General features: G+C 38.7%; 1 protein-coding gene across 3 annotated transcripts in view; it reads left to right on the forward strand.

The window, feature by feature from the left end:
• Positions 1–23,094, forward strand: part of MET (MET proto-oncogene, receptor tyrosine kinase) — a 111,797-nt gene extending 88,703 nt beyond the window's left edge. For all 3 annotated transcript variants that reach the window (XM_060632960.3, XM_060632959.3, XM_078440234.2), the window contains exons 15-21: positions 1,607–1,837; positions 3,767–3,847; positions 5,445–5,626; positions 10,293–10,402; positions 11,587–11,752; positions 20,642–20,778; positions 20,887–23,094. In XM_060632960.3, coding sequence (XP_060488943.3) covers positions 1,607–1,837; positions 3,767–3,847; positions 5,445–5,626; positions 10,293–10,402; positions 11,587–11,752; positions 20,642–20,778; positions 20,887–21,097 — 1,118 coding nt within the window. In that variant the 3' untranslated portion in view covers positions 21,098–23,094. The remainder of the gene's footprint in view (positions 1–1,606; positions 1,838–3,766; positions 3,848–5,444; positions 5,627–10,292; positions 10,403–11,586; positions 11,753–20,641; positions 20,779–20,886) is intronic.
• Positions 23,095–23,949: the final 855 nt, after the last annotated feature.

Genomic DNA, 23,949 nt, shown 5'->3' on the forward strand with positions numbered 1-23,949 from the left:
CTTGGGGAAGTTTTGGAGAAGCCGACTCTAGGATTAAAGAAACCAGGCACCCAAGTAGGCTCCCTTCTTCCCTCACCCATCCAACATTCCAGGTACTCACCTGATGTTCTGCATCCTTTCTTTAAGGCTGCATCTGTCTTATTTCCAGCCAGTCACTATAGCTATAGGTGGCCCCCAAAGCTTTTGTAGAACCACTATGGAGATTTACTGTTTTAGCCAAATTGATAACCTAACTGCATTATGGAAAATACTACAAATGCTTAAACAGGGTTAGGAATAGTCAGAGTACCATCAACTTTCTTTTTATGCCCCTCTCTCAAGTTCTAATTTTCCTGGTCATTTGCAAACAAGCTATATTATATTTTAGTGCCAACAGGGACCCTCCCAAGCCCTCTCCCATCTCCCCATGTTATATGCTAATATATTTCAGTGCCCTGCCTAGTTTATCTTCACATCAGTTGTAGATATGATGCCCTCTCCTTGACAGGTTTGAATTCCCAGTGGAAAGGGCAAAGTAACTAACTGGTGGCTTCTCTGCCCTGTTTCTCATTAAGAAATTATATTCTCAGCCCTACAAGATTCTCAGTGAGCTGTTAGTACACAGCTCTTATTTAAAAAAAGCTTCACCTTACAGTGGGGGACCTTGTCTGAGACTCTTACAGAGCTTTGGTTATAAAGATCAACAAAGAAGGAATGCTGATTCCTTTCCAAGTGCCCTCAACTAAGCAGTGGGGATGGCATACTAACCCGTTTCTAGCCTTCTGTGAACAGCAATCACATTAAATCTGCTGCCATCACCACATAGGAGAGAATTTGCCACTAATGTGAAAAGACTTCAATTCCAAAAATTTGAGTATTATATATTTCTAATCGTACGTATACGTGTATATAAAATGTCACCATACTATATTTTCCCTTGGCCAGGAATCCATATAGGTTTAGCAATACTAATTAATCCCATTAATAAACACTAGTCTGTCAAAGGCAAACTACTTTTGCTGCTTCCCAATCTTAAGAATATACCATATTATGGGGCACCTGGATGGTTGCGTTGGTTAAGTGTCCAACTTCGGTTCAGGTCATGATCTCGCGGTTCTTGAGTTCGAGCCCCGCTTCAGGCTCTGTGCTGACAACTCAGAGCCTGGAGCCTGCTTCAGATTCTGTGTCTCCCTCTCTCTCTCTGCTCCTTGCCCACTCATGCTCTCTCTGTCAAGAATAAACATTAAAAAAAATAATAATAATATATATATATAAATATAACAAATAAAAAATTAACCTCAAGCATGGCTTGTTGCTATATATAAGAAGAGGAAATGAAGAGGGTAAACAAGGTTTCAAAGTTAATGTCTAGTTTATTTAAACGAAAATTTATAAACATTGTTTTATAACTCTTGTATATATAAGCCAGTATCTTTTCCCACCTTATCATTTTTATTAAATCAGTTCCTTTGTCAAGGCTCTTTCTAGCCTCATTCAACAACTAAACTACCATTCCTTAAATTATAAAATTCAGAATTCATTATTGATTGAATTTGCTGCCCTTGTTGTAGTCTCCACTAAGTGAGGTTTTGCTATTGTTTTCTAGTAATTTTGCTTTGTCTTGCAGACCAGTTTCCTAACTCATCTCAGAATGGATCGTGCAGACAAGTACAGTATCCTCTGACGGACCTGTCCCCCATGCTTAATAGTGGGGACTCTGATATATCCAGTCCATTACTGCAAAATACTGTCCACATTGACCTCAGTGCTCTAAATCCAGAGCTGGTCCAGGCAGTCCAGCACGTAGTGATTGGGCCAAGTAGCCTGATTGTGCATTTCAATGAAGTCATAGGAAGAGGTAAGTATTTCCACTCAGCTCTTTGTTAAATACAGTTTTCCAGTAAGCATTTTATCTTCTCCCTTTGCAGATTAGAAGCTTAGACAATGGTGAAAGCAACTGAAAGAGCAGTGGTAACAAGTACACTTGATTTCCGTTCTGCAGAAATACAGCCCTACAAATCATATCCAAGGGGATTTGCCCCCGTGCAGGGAGGCAATTTGATAATCTTGTAAACATATGAAAAATAAATCACACCCTTTCCTTACCATTATCATGATGGCCACTATAGTTTCTTGGAAGGTGTTATTTACTTCTTTATAAAAATCATTAAGTTTCAATATTTTTACTCATATCTTCCTCCAGTCTTTCTTTGCCCAGACAACAGTGACTAGCTCTATGAAGTCTTGGCTTATAGCAGTTTGTACACTGCTGGACAGAATCAAAAGATTGAATTTATAGCATTACCCTGATCTGAAGCAGCATATATCATCTCTACAATGTACTCCAATTTCTTTATACAAAGATGATGAATATTTGTAATAAGCCAGCCAAAACAGCAATAACAGTTTGCATACATAGTGTTTGAGGAATTATTTAGCAGGAAAAGAAACCAACCAGAAGCCAGGAAATGAACTGCGCTTTTCTCTTTTTTTCTAAAAAACCTATGCCGTTGATACTAAATGGCCTTTTATTCTATACGTGCGACAAGAGGTAGCAGGCATCTGTCAGCCTGATGCAGAGGAAGCTGATGGGACAGTTTGCCTTACATGAACACAAGACTTTCCCATTTTCCTGTGACCTCATCCATACCTTCCTCTGTCACACATTCCAGGTTTTAGTCCTTAGAGTGCTCCCTCTTCCTAACAGTAGCTTCACTATCAGCAACCCTGTTTTACATCAGAGTAATATTTAGTTCTATTACTGGCCTATAAATTCCAGAAGTTGCACCAGTTTTAGAGTATGCGGTCTCACCAATTACGTTCTATTTCTATTCATTATAAAATTAGAATTTTTAATTTTTATTAGTAAAGGTGCTAAACTGGCAATTATTTCTCTTAGGAAGTAGTAACCATTAATGATTCTATAAATATTAACTATTATTTATTTATACATTTTTCCCAGTAGAATTTGAGCCCTCAAGAGCATAGGTTTTATTTTATTCATCTTCACTTTACGAGAGGGTAAGCTAATGCCTGACACTCACACACTAGGAACTCAGGGAATCTTGGCTGGGTGGATGAATTAATTAATTAGGGCCTTCCACAGCTATCAGACGTTTGGCACCTCTGGGGAAAATTACTGCCACTGGATGAAAGGCTACCATTGGAAAGTGATGTGGCTAAACCCAGAGAGAACTAGATGAAATGACTCAGAGTGAATTTGCTTCATTTGGGCAGTTGCCTTTCAGTTTCTGCCAACCTGGATTACGTATTAACCAGTGACTAATGGGGGAAATCTTTATTCTATAATGCTAATCTTATTCCTAATGGTAACATTTTTATTTCAGTTTAGCTTACTGGAATATAGGGAACTGATTTTGTTGCATTTCTTCATGTGATAAAACTTTCTTTTCATATTTAAAAGATAGTATTTGATCCTTAAAAACAATAAATTTCTTTTATGAGGTAGATGTTACTCCTCTGTTCAGTGGTTCCACTGTAGTTGAATATTTTGCTTTATTAGCTTTTAATAAGAGTTATAGAACCTAGCTTTTTTTTTTTTACTATGTATTAAATAATCATATAGCTTGTATCTTAGAGTGAAGTACATCATATATACATGTTTTAACAGACACATGTAGTGGTACTATTAATTAAAAGTGTAAGAAACAATGCACTTTTTTGCCATGTGGAAAAAAGAAGGAAATGAAGATCACAAAGGGCTTCGCAAGTGATGCTGCATAGTTACAAGTAATACAACACTAACCAAATTCCCTCTTTCATGTAGGACATTTTGGGTGTGTGTACCATGGGACTTTATTGGACAGCGATGACAAGAAGATTCACTGTGCTGTGAAATCCTTGAATAGTAAGTGATACTTTAACAGCGGAGTCACCTCCATGGTTTGCTAACTATTAAATAGTTCATAATAAAATGTTGATTTCGACCTTCTCTTGTGGAAAAATCAGCCCCTGCTGGAATTAGGGATCTAATCCTGAAAATTTGTTTGGTCTAAATTCTTTTTGAAATATTTCCTCAGAAATTATTTCTCAGAGCCCTCATACATAAGAGTATAGGAGCAGTGAGGTTCTTGGATTAACTGAGTGTCATTTAGCTATGTTTGCCTTATAATATTTGTTTTATGGAAACTATTGGAAGCATGTTGGCACATACAGTAATAATGACTCATTTTACCCAGAAGAATTATTATAATTATTTTTTAACCACAACTTTCATTAAAAAGATTTAAAAATGAAATAAGACCAACAGGAGAAAAATATGCTGGCAGAAAATTGTAAGTGTGGCAATATCTCATTTATCTGCATGAGGTATTCTACAAAAATAAACTTCCTAAACAAGTGATACTTACCCCCTTTTAAATGCTAGAATTTAAAAAAAAAATTTAGAGGTTATTGAGAAAATGTTTTTAAGTGGAATGTATACTCTGTTCAAGAAACAAAGAAGCTTCTAGACATTAAGATTATTGATGACCTGGAGACGCAAGGAAGGCATAAATTACTCTCTTGTACAACCCAATGTACCCCTCATACTAAGAGTTTTCCTGGCTTCACCTTTGCCGAGAGGTTTCACATGTCAAGTCAGTGTGCTTGCCTTTTTGACCTATATTTCTAAATTTCTAAATTAAAGGGACAGTTTATATGAAACCTAACTACAAACTGTAATGGATTAAGTATGATTGTCAATAATATCTGCCTCACAAGACAGCACACTGCTCATTGTACTCAGAACATTCCTAACAGCAAGAAATCCTTCTCTGTCTCTGGTGTTCATTAATCTCTATTCTATCCACATGGACTCATCTCAGAATGCATTACATTGTAAAAGAATATCATCACTGACACAGATACTAGTCAGATTAATAAATCAAAGGTCATTAACCTTTCATCAGTGCCAAGTAGTGTCGGACCCTCAGGATCTCTCTCTGGAAATGAATAGAAACTGTTACACCAGAAAAAGTCTACTTAGAAACCATATGACAACGATTGGTCTTCAAACCCTCCTAGTCCAGGGATCAGAAAACTCTGGCCCCGTGACTATTTTTATAGATAATTGTCTGTGGCTGTTTTTGCACTACAATGGCAGAGTTGAGTATTTGTAGCAGAGACCATATGGCCCACAAAGTGAAAAAATATTTACTATCTGGCCCTTTAGAGTAGTTTGCCAACCTCAGCCCTAGACAGTCACTACAGAAATAGATTGGTCTGCTTCCCTTTCCTTTTTCTGTATGAGACAAACTGATTGGTAGAGTTTGGGGGTGACTTGAAGGCCCACTGCAGGGTGACATCATTTATTCAAACGTATTATTAAAAAACAGTCTGAGGATGAGGTGTCAGGACAGGATTCAGCCCTGTGGTTTTACATTCCATAACTCTCCCTATCTGAACTTGACCGAGTATTTATTGGTCCATAATGAAGTTAATGTCTCCACTGCTGGATTTCTCAGGAATCACTGACATAGGTGAAGTTTCCCAGTTTCTGACTGAGGGAATCATCATGAAAGATTTTAGTCATCCAAATGTTCTCTCACTCTTGGGAATCTGCCTTCGAAGTGAGGGGTCTCCACTGGTGGTCCTACCATATATGAAACATGGAGATCTTCGAAATTTCATCAGAAATGAGACTCATGTAAGTATATTACCAAGGTTATTAACTGGTAAACTAGCTATAAGCCAACGAGTTTTTCAAAATGTTGCTGTTTTTAAAATTTTTAAAAGCTTTCAAAGAAGCACATGTAAAATGTTTGCACCATTCAGCTATATAGAGGCTAATTCAATTCACTTGTACCTCAAAATCCCCTATCCTGATGGGAAGATAGTGGTACCTAGAAGGATTTCCCAGGGGCAATGATTCTTACCTGTCCTGCAAGCTGCCTTGATCTACCATCCCTCTGATAGGCACAATTAATCATTTTTGAGTGCCTACTAATTGCCAAAAACAGAAAGCACAAGAGACATAGAGGCAGAATGAGCCTCAGCCCACATGGGATTTTAACCCTAGAAGGAAAAACACAGAAGAACTAATTACAAATGAATCCCTTAGTATTCTTCAACCTTCACCCACTGTCCTAATTCAGGACCTTTTTATTTGCTGTTCAATCTGCCTGGAACACTTTCCCCAAGATAGCCACATATGTCACTTCTCATCAGCTTCAGCTTTTTGCCCTAATGTCATCTTCAAAATGAGGCTTTCCTGGCCTAAGTAATTGCCCCACCTCACCCCCATGCCTCCTGTCTGTTGTCTCCTATCCGCTGCTTTATTTTTCTCCATCATACTTACCATCATCTGATACAGTAGGCCTAAGCAGTGTGCTACTGTGGCCATGAGCCATATGTAAAATGTGGCTAGTCTGAATTGAGACGTACTGTTAGTGTAAGTGTGCTGTAAAACCCAGGTTTTGAATATTTAGTATAAAAACAGGTAAAATATCTCATAATTGTTTATATCGATTACACGTTGAAATGATATTTCTTGAGTTGAGAAATATATTATGAAAACCAATTTTACCTGTTTCTTTCTACTTTTTTAATGTGACTATTAGAACATGATTATATGTATGGTTTGCATTGTATTTCTATTGAACAGTGCTATACTGAACAATAACCAAATACATAATAGCTATATAATACATGTATATATGGATGTGCACACACACACCATTAGAATGCAAGCTCACGACAGTAGGGATTTCTGTGTATTTTGTTTATTGCTTTAGACTTAGCTCCTAAAGTGTGTTCAGCACATAGGCCTTCAGTCATATTTGCTGGATGAATGAGCTCAGGATTACAAAAGAGGTTCTTAGGTTCTTGCAAGTGACAGTTTTCTTAGTGACATTTATGCCTAAAGGGTGAGCAAGTAAGTGGTCAGGCCAGGGAGGGAAGTGGAAGGAGTCCTCGGAACTGAAGGCACAGGTGATCTCAGGCTTCTTCTTGGCTCCTACATCCAGGCCTCTGGGAGTAAATGGAGTAACTTTACTCTTGATCAAAAACAAGACACATGGGGTCAGGTTCTCAAAAGAAATAAGCTCTAGGATAGGAAAGAAATATTTTGTGTTCAACCAAAAGAATGAAATACTCCCTAGCTGTGAATTTTTGCAGATAAGGTGAATTTACCTTACAAAGTGAAAGCTACCCCGACAGATCCCACTTTTCTAATTTAACTTGTCATTGTCCTGGTGAGTTCATCTGAATGGACATGCTGCCTTCTCTAGAATAGTATTCCCCCAGCATTCAAGCATGGTAGAGATTTCCTATTATCCAGTACCAGGGCCTGTTTTTATGGTCCCGGGATACTATATTACAACCACTAACAAGATACATTCTAAAAAGAAGCCTAAAACACAAGAAACTGGCCTCTCCACATGTTGTGTGCATTAAGGGGGCTGCAGCCCTCCTTGCAGGGCCCCTAGTAGCTGCCTCTTGAGCCCACAACCCCCACAGTGGCTGCTGAAGAAGAGATACCCTGTTCCTGAAGGCCAAGTACCAGCAGGGCTACCAGCCACAATGTTATCTGTGCGATTTCAGATATGTTTTTTGTGTTTTTTTTAAGTTTATTTATTTTGAGGGTAGGAGGCAGAGAGAAGGAGAATCCCAAGAAGGGATTGTCAGCGCAGAGCCTGATGCGGGGCTCAAACTCACAAACCGTGAGATCATGACCTAAGACAAAACCAAGATCTGGACACTTAACTGACTGAGCCACCCAGGCGCCCCTCAGATATAGTTTTTATAGTTAGTTACTAAAGGAATTCTTCTGTCCACCCAATTTTGTGGATGAAATTTCTGGAAATGAGATTTCCTGTTTTCTGTGTGGATCCAAGCCATTATAGTTGCAGGTTGTTACTTTCATACCAGTTGGAGGGCTTCTAATGTGATTGATATCACTACAGTGTGGGCTTTGGAGCCTAACAGATTAGGTTAAAATCCTAACTGTACCACTTACCATCTGAGTGGCTTTGGGTGATTTATTTCTCTCTGAACTGCTGATATTAACCATGTATTGCTTTATTTTTTTTATGTTTCAACGTTTTATTCAAATTCTAGTTAACATATAGTATAATATTCGTTTCAGGTGTAGGATTTAGTGATTCTTCAGTTACATACAACACCCAATGCTCATTGCAACATGTACCCTCCTAAATGCCCATCACCCGTTGAACCCATCCTCCCTCCCACTTCCCCTCCAGCAACTCTCAGTTTGTTCTCTAGTTGAGTCTCTTCAGTTTGCCTCCCGTTTTTTTCTCTCCATGTTCATCTGTTTTGTTTCGTAAATTCCACTCGTGATTGAAATCAGATGGCATTTGTCTTTTTCTAACTGACTTGTTTAACTTAACATAACATACTCTAGCTCCACCTACGTTGTTGCAAATGGCAAGATTTCATTCTCTTTAATAGCTGAGTTATATTTTATTGTACATATATACCATACCATGTCTTCTTTATTCATTCATCAGTATTGGACACTTGGACTCTTTCCGTAATTCGGTTATTTTTGATAATGATGCTATAAACATCAGGATGCATTTGCCCCTTCAAATCAGTATTTTTGTATCCTTCGGGTAAATAACCTAGTAGTATAATTGCTGGGTAGTAAAATAGTTCTATTTTTAGCTCTTTGAGGAACCTCCATACCATTTGCCAGAGTGGCTGCTCTGTTTTGCATTCCTGCCAAATGTAAGAGGGTTCCCCTTTCTGTGCATCCTCACTAACATCTGTTGTTTCCTGTGTTATTAATTTTAGCCATTTTGACAGGTGTAAGGAGGTATTTCATTGTAGTTTTGATTTGTATTTCCCTGATGATGAGTGATATTGAGCATTTCTTCACGTGTTGGTTGGCCATCTGGATGTCTTCTTTGGAGAAGTGTCTATTCATGTCTTTTGCCCATTTCTTCACTGGATTATTTGTTTTTTGGGTGTTGAATTTAAGTTCTTTATAGATTTTGGATACTAACTCTTTATCTGATATGTCATTTGCAAGTATCTTTTCCCATTCCATTGGTTGCCTTTTAATTTTGTTGATTGTTCCCTTCACTGTGCAGAAGGTTTTTATCTTGATGAAGTCCCAATTGTTCATTTTTGCATTTGTTTCCCTTGCCTTCAGAGATGTATCTAGTAAGAAGTTACAATGGCTGATGTCAAAGAGGTTGCTGCCTATGTTCTCTTCTATGATTTTGATGGTTTCCTGCCTCACATTTAGATCTTTCATCCATTTTGAATTTATTTTTATGTATGGTGTGAGAAAGTGGTCCATTTTCTTTCTTTTGCATGTTGCTGTCCAGTTTTCCCAACACCATTTGTTAAAGAGATTGTCTTTTTTCCATTGGATATTCTTTCCTACTTTGTGGAATATTAGTTGACTATTTGTGGGTCCATTTCTGAGTTTTCTATTCTGTATTAATATATGTGTCTGGTTTTGTACCAATACCGTAATATCTTGATGATTATAGCTTTATAATATACCCTGAAGTCCAGTATTTCTTTTCTTTTTCAAGATTGCTTTGGCTATTTGGAGTCCTCTGGGGTTCAATACAAATGTTAGATTAACTGTGTATTTATGATGCTCTGACTTCTAGTGCCTTGCTGACCTTGGAGTGATGGCCCTTTCCAGGACTAGCCCCAAGATAGTAAATGGCTCATCTTCAAAGAGCAGGCCTTTTATAAGCAAACCAACCAATCCAAAGCCCATACCCCAATCACCTCCTTTAAAGAATTCTCACACTCTGGGACACTATCCACCTGCTGTAATCACTTCAGGGCCAGGTACCAGGCAACTGAAGACAGCCCCTACACTTCAGAACCTGCTGAAATTATTCAAACTAGCCCAATCCTAAATCCGCTTACCCTGCGTCACCCATTCTTTCCCATGGGAACCACAAAACAAGCTCTTGCCCATGTTTTCCCATTGCTCCCTCTGCCTCCTAGACCAACCCCATTGCTTCCCTTTGTGGCCTCGCTTGGTATGGTGTGCCCCCTCCTCTTGGGAATTGTGAGTAACAAGCTATCTTTTCGGTGGCAGTGGTCTTCCTTCTTTTAGCCCCACCATACCAGAATAATTTTAAAACACTTCCATTTCCTCATCTGGAAAATGGAACCTGCCTTATAGAAGTGTATAAGCATTAGCCAAAACTCACATAAGCATCTAGCCTGGTGCTTTTCAAATAATAGATATCTAATACATGATTGCTGTTATTAACAAGGCACGAGTTATTGCTTGAAACAAGATAATTCTTATAAACATTTCAGAATTCACAGATCAGTAGATGCTTAGCTTACGCGTTTTTAATTCTCTTTGATTGCAGAACCCAACTGTAAAAGATCTTATTGGCTTTGGTCTTCAAGTAGCCAAAGGCATGAAATATCTTGCAAGCAAAAAGTTTGTACACAGAGACTTGGCTGCTAGAAACTGTATGTAAGTATAAGAATCTCTGTGCCCACAGTCCAAATTAAGTGACAAGGAGGAATCTGTTTCCCACTGTTGAAGGCTAGTGAGGATGTTTTCTCTTCTTATGCAAAAGTCCTTTATTTCCGTTACAGTTTTAAATCGATATGTAAGCACTGGGATGTAGGCGGGGCTTTCAGGCTTTATCTAATGGAGAATTTAAAAGGAATTCTCCAGAGGGGGTCTTAAACAGCTGTTGTGTGCTTTTGCTTTTCTTTTCCCTTCCCATCAGTAGCCCCCAATGTTGTGGTTTCACACTGCATTAGTGTTTGGAAGGGAGAATTTGATCTTCAGCATTTTACAGTGAAAAGGAGAGGGCTGGTAACACAAATACCAACATATTGCAACTTCCCAAGACTGGATTTGAAGTCAGTCTGCAGAAGCCCTACCAAAAATGGTATTGGGGAATGAATATACAAAGAGCTTTATTTGTGTCTGGGTGCCTGGGCTGTATAATTCAACAGTCAACAGTTTGTAATGGATTCAGTTCTTCCCTCACATAACACTGATTCATGACTTATGGTATGTGTGAATGAGAGAGCTGTGCTATTAATTTCCTACCTTGGTTTTGGTCAATGTAACAACATAAAAGCCAGCTTAAACAAAGGATACATAGCCTCAGAGAGCGGAAATTGATTTTTGTTGAACCTTGCTGTTTTTGTTAGATGCTTTACTGTGTCCTACTTCTCTATTACCTCAGAGGTGGGATACATGAATTTTATGTAATAACCTAGCCCATTTGAGAAAGAAAAGGTAAAATAACAGTCCTCTATCATAATCCCTCATAAAACTGAGTATTACTAATAAATTGACAAGTGAAGATACACAATTGCTTGGGATAGTCAGTTGGCATATTTGATTTAGTAACAAAGGAAACCTAGGAGGGGGGTCCAACTTTACTGTTAAGGCAAAAGGGATTTTCTTATGCCACACGTAGATCTCTTTCCTTGGCCTGTTGAATTTGTAATGTAAATGTCAAGCATTTTTATTCAAGAATTCCATTGTAATTTAGCGTTAGTAGAGACCAGATGAAGCCCACCCTGCAGAAGTTATGGATTTCAAATATCAAGTCCTTGTTTTGACCTATAGATATTCAGCATCACTGTAAATTATTGTATTTCAGCCACCAGTAATGATTTTTGTCCTTTCTATAGGCTGGATGAAAAATTCACTGTCAAGGTTGCTGATTTTGGTCTGGCCAGAGACATGTATGATAAAGAGTACTACAGTGTACACAACAAAACGGGCGCCAAGCTGCCAGTGAAGTGGATGGCTCTAGAAAGTCTACAAACTCAGAAGTTTACCACCAAGTCAGATGTGGTAATGTACTCATCATCCCTGACCATCTCCTCTTTTCCTTTCATATCCAACATTTTTAATGGTTTTATGGCTATTTAATTTTTTCAAAAAAGGACACCTTCAACACCCTAATTTCAGTTTCTTCAGAGCTTGATTGTTAAACCAGATAGCCATCATATGTTCTCACAAATTTATTCATTTATCAAAAACATTTGCCTAGTAGGGTACAACGCCAGGTCCTTAGGGAGCCCAGAGCTGAATCAGAACTAAACCCTGTCCTCCAGGAACAGAGAAGGCATAACTGTCACTAGCTGTTACACAAAGTAGACTGGGATTAGTCTGGCCACTCATAGCTCCGGGACAGCTGCATTCCACCTGGAGAAATCTGAAAGCTATCACTGAGGCAGAACTGGCAGTGAGGGCATTATTCCTGCACCCAGCTAGAAATGTGCCCTTCTTGGCCACCTGGCTGGCTCAGTTGGTAGAACATGAGACTTAATCTCAGTGTCGGGTCTTGAGTTCAAACCCCACATTGGGCGGGGAGCCTACTTTAAAAAAAAAAAAGTCTAGAAACATGCCCTTTTGTATCTACCACGGTCATCCTCTCATAGAACAGCTTCAAAAAGCATACACCTGAGTGCTGAGGGTGGGAGAGACACCTGGGCAGCCACATTTTCCTCACTTACCTACCACCTGGTGGAGGAGGTGGTGCTTTTGTACAGGCCTTAAAGGAAGATAGAATGGGCCATAAAATAAATACCAATCCAGGTAAGCAAAGGGGCAGGAAAGTATATACATCTTTAAAGTTCTAAGGAAACAGTAAGGAGTGGGTGATTTGGCCAAAATGGAAGGCACAGAGGGAAGTTCTGAGGATAGATTGCGAAAAATATATTCATACTAGATCATAGAGGTTCTTGGAAAGCAAACTAGGGAGTCTGGAATTTATTCTCTGGCCATGTGGAACCTTAAAGTGTAATCAGAAACACTACAGCCTTTCTTTATTCTGTAAGATGTTCTGAGAGGAGTAGATGCAGGAAGATGAAGTGAGAGGTATAACTTGAAATAATACAGAAATTTTGGAACAGAAAAGCGAGAGCAGAAAAGGCATCTGAGAGGTAATAACAATATTAAGTAAGAAATTGATAAAAGTCAAAGATGAATAAAGTTATATGCTAGTACAGTAACATATGTGAAGCAACAGAGTAAAAACTTGCTGGAGAGGAAAAATACCAGTTAAGGCTTAAACATACTGAGTTTGATGTGGGAGTAAGACATCCAGGCAGAAGGGGAGGGTAGGTGATGGGCATTGAAGAGGGCATCTTTTGGGATGAGCCCTGGGTGTTGTATGGAAACTAATTTGACAATAAATTTCATATAATAATAAAAAAAAAAAAAGACATCCAGGCAGAAAGGTCCATCAGGCAACTGGAAATGTGGATCTACAGCTTGTACAACCTCATTAGTTATCTTATTCAACTTGGGCCACCATAGCAAAATACCATAGACTGGGTGGCATAAACAATAGGCATTTATTTCTCCCAGTTCTAGAGGCTGGAAGTGTGAGATCAGGGTGCCAGTGTGGTCAGGTTCCTGACTTGCACATAGCTACCTTCTCACTGTGTCATTGTGTGGGAGACAGAGCCAGAATAAGCTCCCTGGTGTCTCCTCCCATAAGGGCACTAATCCCATCATGAGGGCCCCACCTCCTAATACCATCACACTGAGAGTTAGAGTTTCAACATTTGAGTGGGGGTAGGGGGTCCACAGTTCAGTCCATAGCAGAAGTCAAGGCTGGAAATAAGCCTTTTAGAGTACAAAAACAATTACTCCGGAGAAACTACACATAGGAAATGAGGGGGAAAAGCAGAGAGGTAGGAGACCCAAGAGAGAAGAGGCCAGAGGAAGAGAAAGTTTCAAAAAGAAATAGGATACGGTCAGCAGGGTCCACTGCTACTCAGTGCACAAAAATGGTCTTGAAAACCGAGTAACTTGAATGATTCGGAGGTCTCAAGTGGCTGTTGAATGGAACAGAGTATACTTACTCTATCTGCACATAGTAAGTCAGGAGGACTGTGATGCATAGAAGTAGAGAAAGATTAATTTTCAGTCCTTGGAGATAACAACTGAAAAGAGAAAAAATGTAAACTGGTGATATCAGTAAATGAGGTAGGCAAAAAAATAAAATTAATGGAGGGCATAGACTTCAAAAGAAAAAGGGTTGGCAACTATTGAAAGATGACAGGGGACAGGGATCTGAGTGTGGCATTGGGAAGCAACAAGTCATCTACCCTCCCCCCTGTGAGTCAACAGATTTCAAAGACATTGTGGTCTTCAAGTGAAAGCAGTTTCAGTTCCTGAGGAAGTGGGGGAGACATTAAAGACTAAGTTGAGAGTGACTGGGAGTTTGTTTTCAGTAAATGTGTTACAGGGCATGGTGGAGGGATGGGACTTTGGGGTGGATAAGATTAATAAGAGGACGTGATAGTATATGCTAAAGTGTAATGCCTGAGATTATGATGCTGAAAGATTCTGAAAAAGATGAAAGAAGTGAGTGCTAAAGAGGTAGGCTGGAAACATGTTAGTGATGGTGGCAGGTGAAGGCATAAGGTAGGAAGAATTAACCTGTCCTCAAAGAGTATACATTTCATCCAGACTTAACTGTTAGTCTGCCATTAAGAACCAGACCAACTCATATAGCTCAATAAGACAACTCAGTTTTTAAAACAGGCAAAAGATTTGAATAGACCATCTACCAAAGAGATATATGAATAGCTAGTTCATAAGCACACGGAAACATATGCCTACACAAATACTTGTACATGAATGTTCACAATAGTATTTATTCACAATAGGAAAAAACCAGGAGCAATCCTAATGTCCATCAACTGGTAAAGGGTAAGCAAAACATGGTATTTCTATACAATGGAATAATACCATTCAGCACTATGCTAATCCATGCTATAACGTGGATAAACCTCAAAAATATTATGTCCAGTGAAAGAAGGCCGACTCCAAAGGTGATATGTTGAACGATTCAATTTATATGAAATTTTTAGAAAGAGGCAAAACTAAAGAGAAAAAAAAAACAGATCAGTGGTTGCCTGGGACTGAGGGTGGGAGCAAAGATTAACTACAAACAGGCATGGGCAACTTTCTAGGGTGTTGGAATTGATCTAAAAACTGAATTGTGGAGATAAGTACACTATCAAAATATTTACTAAACATCATGGGCTGTCCACTTAAAACTGGCAAAGTTTATGATATATGTTATACCTAGTGAAGTTTTTAAAACAAAACAAAAAGAACCTGATGAAATTTTGAATGTTCAAGGCAAGAATTGTGATTCTGAGCTTTTAGACAACCACACACACATTACTAACCTACACGCACGCACACACACAGCACAGAGGCCACCATTTATCACATAGCAACTGTCACTCAGGTTCTTGACTATAGATTTATATAGGCTTCTGTATATGAAGTGCTATCTCTCTCCTTCTCATTGGAAGATACTGTATTGTACTACATAAGGGTGAGCCTGAGTAATCCAAATGCAGTGCTGCTTTGACAAATGGTTATTGATTACCTGGATAAATTTGCATTAACTTTAATTTGCAAGACAGAACAATCTTTTGAATGTTGACATGGAACATTTCCAAAAGTATGTGATAAGCTTTTATGTAGAGACCTACAAGCAAAACCTTGCGAGCTAGTAGAAATGTCCACTTTCTCACAAATGACCAGATGGAGTTCAGCTAAAATCTGAATTCTCTTGAAGCCCATTCAAACAAAATAGAAGTGTCACTATATTTGTGACTTCTCATACCCAGTATTGTACAGTGTGCCACACTTAGTACAGGTGCTTCCATTAAAGTCAGTATTGACTTCTCAGTTGTTCAACCAGCTAACTTTTTCACCCTACTTCAGAACTTAACATTGTCCACCACTCCTTTCTTCTCAAAATTTCCTCCTCCTTTGGTTTTTGGGACACTGCATCATCTGGTTCCTCTTGCTTCTTTGTTATGTTTGCTTTAGCCTTAACAGCTCTCTTCCTTCTCTCACATCCCACATGCAACTGTCACTCAGGATTTTGGGGGAAGAGGGGTCTTTAGGTGCCAGCCTCCCTCAATAATTTCAACCATTCCCATCAACAGTTACCTTTGAACCTCTCTTCCTGGATGTTTTCATCAGCATCACAAAGTCACCATGTTCAAAGTCCAGTTCTTTCCTGCCAACTGTCAATTCCTCTCTTCTTTATTTCTGTTAATGGTATCACCATTATGCAATATATCAACTCTTTACCCTTTTTAATGTACAGTTCTTCAAGTTTTGAAGGATGCATACAGTTGTATGACCATCACTATTGCAACTAGGATATAGAGCAGTTCCATCATCCAGGAAAATGTCCCTGTGCCTCTTTGTAATCAAACCCTACCCTATCCCAAGGACCTGGAAAGCACTGGTCTGTTTTCTGTCTCTACAGTTTTACCTTTTCTAGAATGTCGTATAAATGGAATCATATAGTAAATCATACAATAAATAGCCTTTGAGCCTGTCTCGTTTCACTTAGCGTAACACATTTGAGAGTTACCCATGTAGTATGTAGCAATGTATCTAGATGGTTTCCCTTTTTTTTAATTGTGGTTTAAAAAAAAAAAACCATAAGAGAAAAATGACCATCTCAACTATTTTAAGTGTATGGTACAGTAGTGGTTAACTAACTACATACACATTGTTGTGCAATCAATCTGTAGAACTTCTTCTTCTTGCAAAACTGAAACTCTATATCCATTGAATAACTCCCCATTTCCCCCTCCCACAGCCTTTCCAGAAACCACCATTTTACTATCTGTTTCTAAGAACTCAACTACCTGACTACTTTAGCTACCTCATATAAGTGGAGTCATGTAGTATTTGTCTTTTATGACTAACTTATTTCACTTAGCATAATGTCCTCAAGATCCATTGATATTGTAGCATACGATAGGATTTTTTTAAGGCTAAATAATATTCCATTATATGTATATACCACATTTTCTTTATTCATCTGTTGATGGGCATTCTTAGGTTGCTTCCATCTCTTGACTATTGTGAATAATGTTGCTGTGAACATGAGTGTGGAAGTATCTCCAGATACTGATTTCATTTCCTTTGAATATATACCCAGAAGTGGGATTGCTGGATCTTATGGTAGTTCTATGTTTAATTTTTTGAGGAAACCATACTTTTTTTTATAGCGGAGTAATTCATTCCTTTCTATTTCTGAGTGGAATTCCATTGTACGGATGTTCCACATTTTGTTTATCCATTCACCAATTTGGAGGACATTTAGATTCTTTCCAGTTTTAGGCAATTGATTACACATAGCTGCAACTACTAAACATTTGTTTAATTGTTTTGTGTATAAAGGTTTATATTTATTTTGAATTAATATCTAGAAGTAGGATTACTGGGTTGTAAAACAAGTATATATTTGACTTTATGAGAAACTACCAACTGTTTTCCACAGTTCATGTAATCATTTCATGTTCCTAGCAGTAATATGTAAGAGTTCTGGTTGTTCAGCATCCTCACCTGCACTTGGCATTGTCAGTTTGGGATTTTTAGCCATTCTCATAGTCTGTAGTGGTGTGTCATTTCCTTTTCCATTTGTATTTCCCAGATGACTAATGATGATAAGCATCTTTTCATGTGCTTATTTGCCATCCTTCTATCTCCTTTGTGAAGTATGTGCTCAAATCCTTTGCCCATTTTCTTTTAAGTTTTAGAGTTTTGGGTTTTTTAATTGGTTAGTTTATTTATTATTGAGTTGGTAAGAGTTCTTTATATATTCTGGATTACAGGTACATGTTATCAGACACAAGTTTTTGTGAATATATTTTTCTAGTCTGTGGCTTGCCTTTTCATTTGTTTACTGGTATCTTTCAAAGAGCAGAAGTTTTACATTTTATTGAAAATTTTACTCATTTACCAGTTTATAGAATTTTATGAATATATCCACTTTTTAATCAGTTGTGGTTTTTTTGCAAATTGTGGTGTATCTCTATTTACCCACTCCTGAATGCCCAGGCTGTCTCCATTCCTTGCTTGCCTTAGTGTCACTTTCTATCACTTTTTATGGCTCTAATAGTCTTTCATGTCTACTAATTGCTTTGATCTTCACCTTTGAAAAGTGAGGCAGAGATTCTTCAGAGGACCTCCCTGCTGGTGCTCAGATAATCAGGCTACGTGCTCACAGTAACTGAAAGAATGGCAGAGCTCTCCTGTCTTGAAACTAAAACTAACTTCTTTCCATCATTCCTAATGCACGGACATCATGCACCTATCTCTCCTTCTCTTTTTCTCCCTCCTCTTCTCGCTTTCTCTTTCTTTCTCTCTCTTCCTCCCACTCCTACCATCTCCCCCAGCCTCCCTCTTCTAGTTCTGCCTCATTCTCCTTCAAGATCCCTTTCCCCACCATCCTGTCAGTTCCAAACTGTTCCTGGGGGTTTGAAATGCAGGTGGTACTATGGTTTTCCCAGAAGCTGCCTCCCCCTGACCTCTCCTGTCCAGTGAGTCTTCCAACCCTCCTCTGATACCCAGTCATTGCCCAAGTCCTATAATTCCTCAGAAATGTACCCAACTGTGCCCCCTTTTTTTGTGAATTTGCCTTCAGACAAACCTATAGCCTAGGCTATGGGTTAGGAGACCTGATTACAGACAAGTAATCAGCCTCTCAAAACTTTGGCTTCCTCACCTTTTGTAGATACTTTAGTATCTACAAAGCCAGTTACATCACAGGGTTGTTTAAAGGATTAAATAAAATAATCTTTTTTAAAAAGGGCTTGAACCTGTTCCGTGCTTACTATATGGCATCTACTCTTTCCCACCACCTTAATTTGGGAGTTCAGTCTCATCGGGTTCTGGGTTGCCAAGATGTAGCAGCACCCCCACCAGACATTCTGTTCAGAAACCCCCCTATCTGGTCTCCTTATGTGAACCAGCTCCTCCTATTTGTCTAAAGCATAGTGTTTACAGATGCAGCATGCTGGAGCTCAGCTGCATGTCCTGTCCCTTTCAGCGTAACCCACTTTCAGCACTCAAAAACCCCCACAACATGGTCTCATTTTTACCCTATCTATCCCTTGTCTCCCTCATCTACTCCATACATCAAGCAGAGTGACCTATTGTCCTTATGTAGTTCAGAAAAACACACAAGTACTGTCACCTCTGGGCCCATTGCCTCCATCCAGAACACTCCTCCGCCCTCACCTTCTGTGCACCTGGAACACAAATGCTCCCGTTCTTCAAGACCTGCTTTACTGTCGCTTTCTCCCTGAAGCCTTTCTCAGTACCCTACTGTTATCTCATTGACTTTTCACAGCATTTGTACATCTTTCCTATTTTTGTTCTATATTAGTTATTCTGCCTTACTCTCCTGTGTGACAGTCAGTTGTGTCATAACTCTTAACCCCGTTAAATCAGCCGTAGGCCCATCCACTAACTTGGAAAGTAACCTACTTGTACACCAAGGGTCAGTAGATACTTGTTAAATTGATTTAAACTTTAATGCATATTTTGGAACTTAAAGGTTAACACAGTGAAGTTGTCAGAAGTGACTCATAAGTGACTCAGGCTTTGGATACTTCGATTTTGAAAGGCTGGACAGGACAGCAAAGTTATCTAGTTGCCACCTGGGAAAGACTGTGTCCTCTATTTGGATCGAGGCAGTCAATGTCCTTAAAGGGCTCCTGCACTTGGGCACATGCTTCACTCTGCTTTACTCTCCTCACTGAATGTTACAAGCTACGCTGCTTCTCAGTGTTAAGTTTTCCCACTCTACCTATCAGGTCTGGATTCCCCTTTCCCTCCAAGCCTCCTTGTTCCCAGAGCCTCGTTTCTCCCCCCCACATACTTTTTAGTCTGTCAGTGACCTAGATGTGTTTCTAAGGAAGCGCTGATTTCCTGGGTCCTTGGCCAGGGGTGAACCGCACATGCCCAATTACTCTCTTTGTGTCATTCTCACCTTGGCACACATCCAGGGGGAGATGATATGTATGACCTAGTATATTCTGAGTAGAGTGCTTTAAATCAAGAAATTGCATATTTAGTGCAGTTTAGTAGACCAACCAAGACCCAAGAGTCAAGAATTCTTAAATGTTTATCCCAGTGTGAATTCACATTTATTGGGGGAATTTCTAGCAAGTCACTTAACCTCTCTGTGTCCCTACAATATTCCTGCAAAGTACTGATACAGCTGTTTTATATCAATCTTGTACTTTAACGTTTTTAAATTACATTTATTTTATTGAAATTAGTTTTCAACAGAGAACCTTCTTGCCTAGCAGTTTTATCACTTCTGATTTTTAATATGGACTTGTACTTACACTGCCTTAGATTTTGCCTTTTAACATTAATGTTTAGATGTGGTTACATTTCTTTTTTGTTTCTTTGGGGTATTTTTTGTTTGTTAAAAGTTATGTTTCTTAAAAAGTATTTACGTTCATTCAGAAATCAAAAAAATTTAAACTTTGGAAAGTTTCCTCTATCTTCTTCTTTTATGAATAATATAAAATTATAGTGAAACTATTGGAAAACAGGATGAAACATGTGAATGCTTTGACCAGTGCTTTGACCCTGTAAGAGAAAACCTGAAAATCATACTGTACTAACTATAGATGAAATCTTAATCCTCATGTGGACTTCAGATATTCTTTTTAAAAACTTTATACTTATTTGTAATCTAAACCTTATCCAATTCTGGTATAAAGAAATCATAAAATGTGTATTACCTTTAAGGAAGTTTTTGCCCCAAAGAGCAATAGTCTTGAATATACTAAGCCAAATTTAGTTATCAAGACCTTCTGGTCACCTTTCATGTTCGTGCGGTCACAGTTCTCACCTGGATTATCCCTTCCATTGTTTGACTAGTGGTCCTTTGGTGTGCTCCTCTGGGAACTGATGACAAGAGGGGCTCCACCTTATCCTGATGTCAACACCTTCGATATAACAGTTTACTTATTGCAAGGCAGAAGACTCTTACAGCCCGAATACTGCCCAGATCCCTTGTAAGTAGGACTTTCAACAGAATCTTCTGTCATTCCTGTATTCTTTACTTTTACAGAAATGCATGCCTTCATGATGTCTCTCATAGCATTTCTTCCTATTTGAAACAGATATGAAGTGATGCTAAAATGCTGGCACCCTAAAGCCGAACTGCGCCCATCTTTTTCTGAACTGGTCTCCAGGATATCAGCGATATTCTCTACTTTCATTGGGGAGCACTATGTCCATGTGAACGCTACTTATGTGAATGTCAAATGTGTTGCTCCATACCCTTCTCTGTTGTCATCACAAGATAACATTGATGGCGAGGGGGACACATGATGGATGGATACCTCACCAGCCTCCTTCTGAGAAACATCATAGAACTTTCCAAACAGCAGTCTACATTTTGTTCAATGTTGTTGTTTTGGTTTTTTTTTTTTTTTTTTCACTGCCTGGCCATTGAAAGGCCACCAGATATTTTTTGCTTTTGCCAAGATTGCACTATTATAGGACCTTATATTGCTATTTAAAATGAATGGATTCTAAGGAATTTCTTAGCTGACAGAGCACCAGAGCCAGAAGCTCTGTCCCGCAGGCCAGTGACCAACAGCAACCCTACAGCTGTGATGATGCTCCTGTGCATGGAGGCCAAAGCCTGAATTCTAGGTTGAAGTTTTTAAAAATCAGGATCCTACATGATTTCATATGAGGAATGGAAGCAATGAATTTTGAGGGCTTCTTGATCACATAAAATTCAGAAGAAGTGATAAAGTTCAGGACAGACATGGCCCCAGTACCAAGACACTCATTTAGAATTAAAGTGTTTCAAAGAACTTTCATGTGTTGGATGGTCACTAACATGTTTTATTACTGATGTTGCCTTTTGCCCATTCGGCAAACATTCCCTTTTAAATTTTTGTATACATTCCTTTTAATGGGGAAATATCCATAGGCAACACAGTCAACATTTCAAAATGGCAGGACACAAATGTGTTTATAAATTAATAGGGATATTTACATATTGTACATAGATGACATTAAGAAGGTCCTCATAAAATAGCTTAGTCATAATGAAATATTTAGTTGTCATTTAAAAATCAACTGAGAATGATACTGTTCTTATGATTGTAGACATATAGATGGTTTGTCTGTATTTTTTTTACAACGACTCTGAAAATAAAACAAGTGATTTGTGGTAAGTGTTTTTAAAGGTGTAACTCAGCATGTTTTTAAAGCAGAATACATCTGACTAAAAGGTTCATCAGTTCCAATCATGGCTCATGTAGGGCAAAGAAAGGATCGATGGACTAGAAATATTAGCCTCTTTCTTAGGTGGCAGCTTCCCACCCCACAATCGGAGGCAATAAAACTTTCTGGGAGTCCAGTTTTTCATTAGCACATGCTTTGTGTAAAGCAAAACATATTTTACAGGGGAAAAAAAGCAATTGAAAGTTCTGGCCATTTCACCTGGATGAATAGTTATTCTGGGCAGGACGTTTGTAATGTTTTGTTCTGTGGGATTTTGTGCTTACTACTGTATAGTGCATGTGGCACAGGATACTCTGTTTTTGTCAATGTAAACATTTAAAGTATTATATTTTTATAAAAATGTTTATTTTTAATGATATAAGAAAACTTTTGTCAGCCCACAAAAATACTGCACTGTGAACATTTCAGAAAAGGTATGTCAGACTTGGATTAGTAACAGCATAGTTCTCAATGGCTGTAAATAATGATAAGGAAATGTACTGATTGCCAGTACACCCCACCCTCATTACATCACCAGGACTTGAAGCCAAGGGTTAACACAGAAAGCTGTAAAGAGGGTGTGTTACACCGAAGCCCAATAGTGGAGCTGGGCTGACGATTACAACTTAAACTCTCTGACCATGGTGGAATTTACCAGAAGACACAAGGAATTGTACTGTAGAGATATACTCCAATTTAAACTTTGTTTCAGAAGTGTAAAAGAGTGATACCAATGCACAAATACTGCAAATGGTGGGTAACAAAAGAAAAACTCTGCAGAAATAAATATCTCTACTAATATCAAGAGGATGAATGCATCAGAACAGAAAGAGCTTGTGGAAGCAACCCATCAACAAGACCACACACCTGTATATATGCTTGAGAAAGCTGCAATGTGAAAATCATGTTTGCTATTTATAAAAATGTCCTTAGATTAATGTGTCTGGACAGACTGTGAGAGTAAGTGATTCTTCTAAGAATTAGATACTGTCACTGCCTATACCTGCAGTTGAACTGAATGGTACTTTGTATGTTAATAGCTGTTGTTTTGATAAATCATACAATTAAAATAATGTATCATCTTGTTATTGAGAGTTGGTTATTGCTAGCCATACTTGATCACCTATCCACTTACATAATGAGAGGAAGCCTAAGATTGATTTCACCTGGCTGCATCAAGATCATCCATATATGAGAACCTTAGTTAATTCCTGGGCAGCTAAAAGAATTTGTATCCTTGAATCTCAGGAAGTCTCTGTCTTTCTGAGAGTGGTTTGCCCTGAGTTGCCAAATTACCTGCATTTCTCTGTCTTTCAACTGCTAAGAGCACCTGTCTCCTCCTTTTAGCATGATGTTCTTCCCTAGCAAGGTGCATCCTTGGACCAGAAGCTATGACAATAAAGCTGAAAACCCACAGTTGGCAGAGAGATAGATACCTATTTGAGTGTTGGAGGAGAGAGGCCTTCTTATCCCCTTCAAAGTACCCTTTCCGTCTACACTTGTTCCCACCATTCAGGAGCCCCCAGTTACTAGAGAACATAACCTTCATGTTATCTCCATGAATATTCTTGTAATGCAAGTAATTGAAAAAAAATTTTTTTAATGTTTATTTATTTTTGAGAGAGAGAGAGAGAGAGAGAGAGCGCGAGCGTGAGTGGGGGAGGGGCAGAGAGGGAGGGAGACAAAGAATCTGAAGCAGACTCCAGGCTCTGAGCTGTTAGCACAGAGCCCGATGTAGGGCTCAAAGCCACAAACCACAAGGTCATGATCTGAGCCAGTTGGACATTTAACTGACTGAGCCACCCAGGTGCCTCTGTAATGCAAGGGGATTCAATGGTGATATTTCCATCATCTAAAAAAAATCATGTGGCACTTTGGAGCAATATGATTTTTAAGAAGACCCAAAATCAAACTGGTACCTATAAAATACAGTGGGGGCTGAT

The sequence above is a fragment of the Panthera onca genome, chromosome A2 (assembly GCF_046562875.1).
Source record: "Panthera onca isolate mPanOnc1 chromosome A2, mPanOnc1 haplotype 2, whole genome shotgun sequence".
NCBI lineage: Eukaryota > Metazoa > Chordata > Mammalia > Carnivora > Felidae > Panthera > Panthera onca.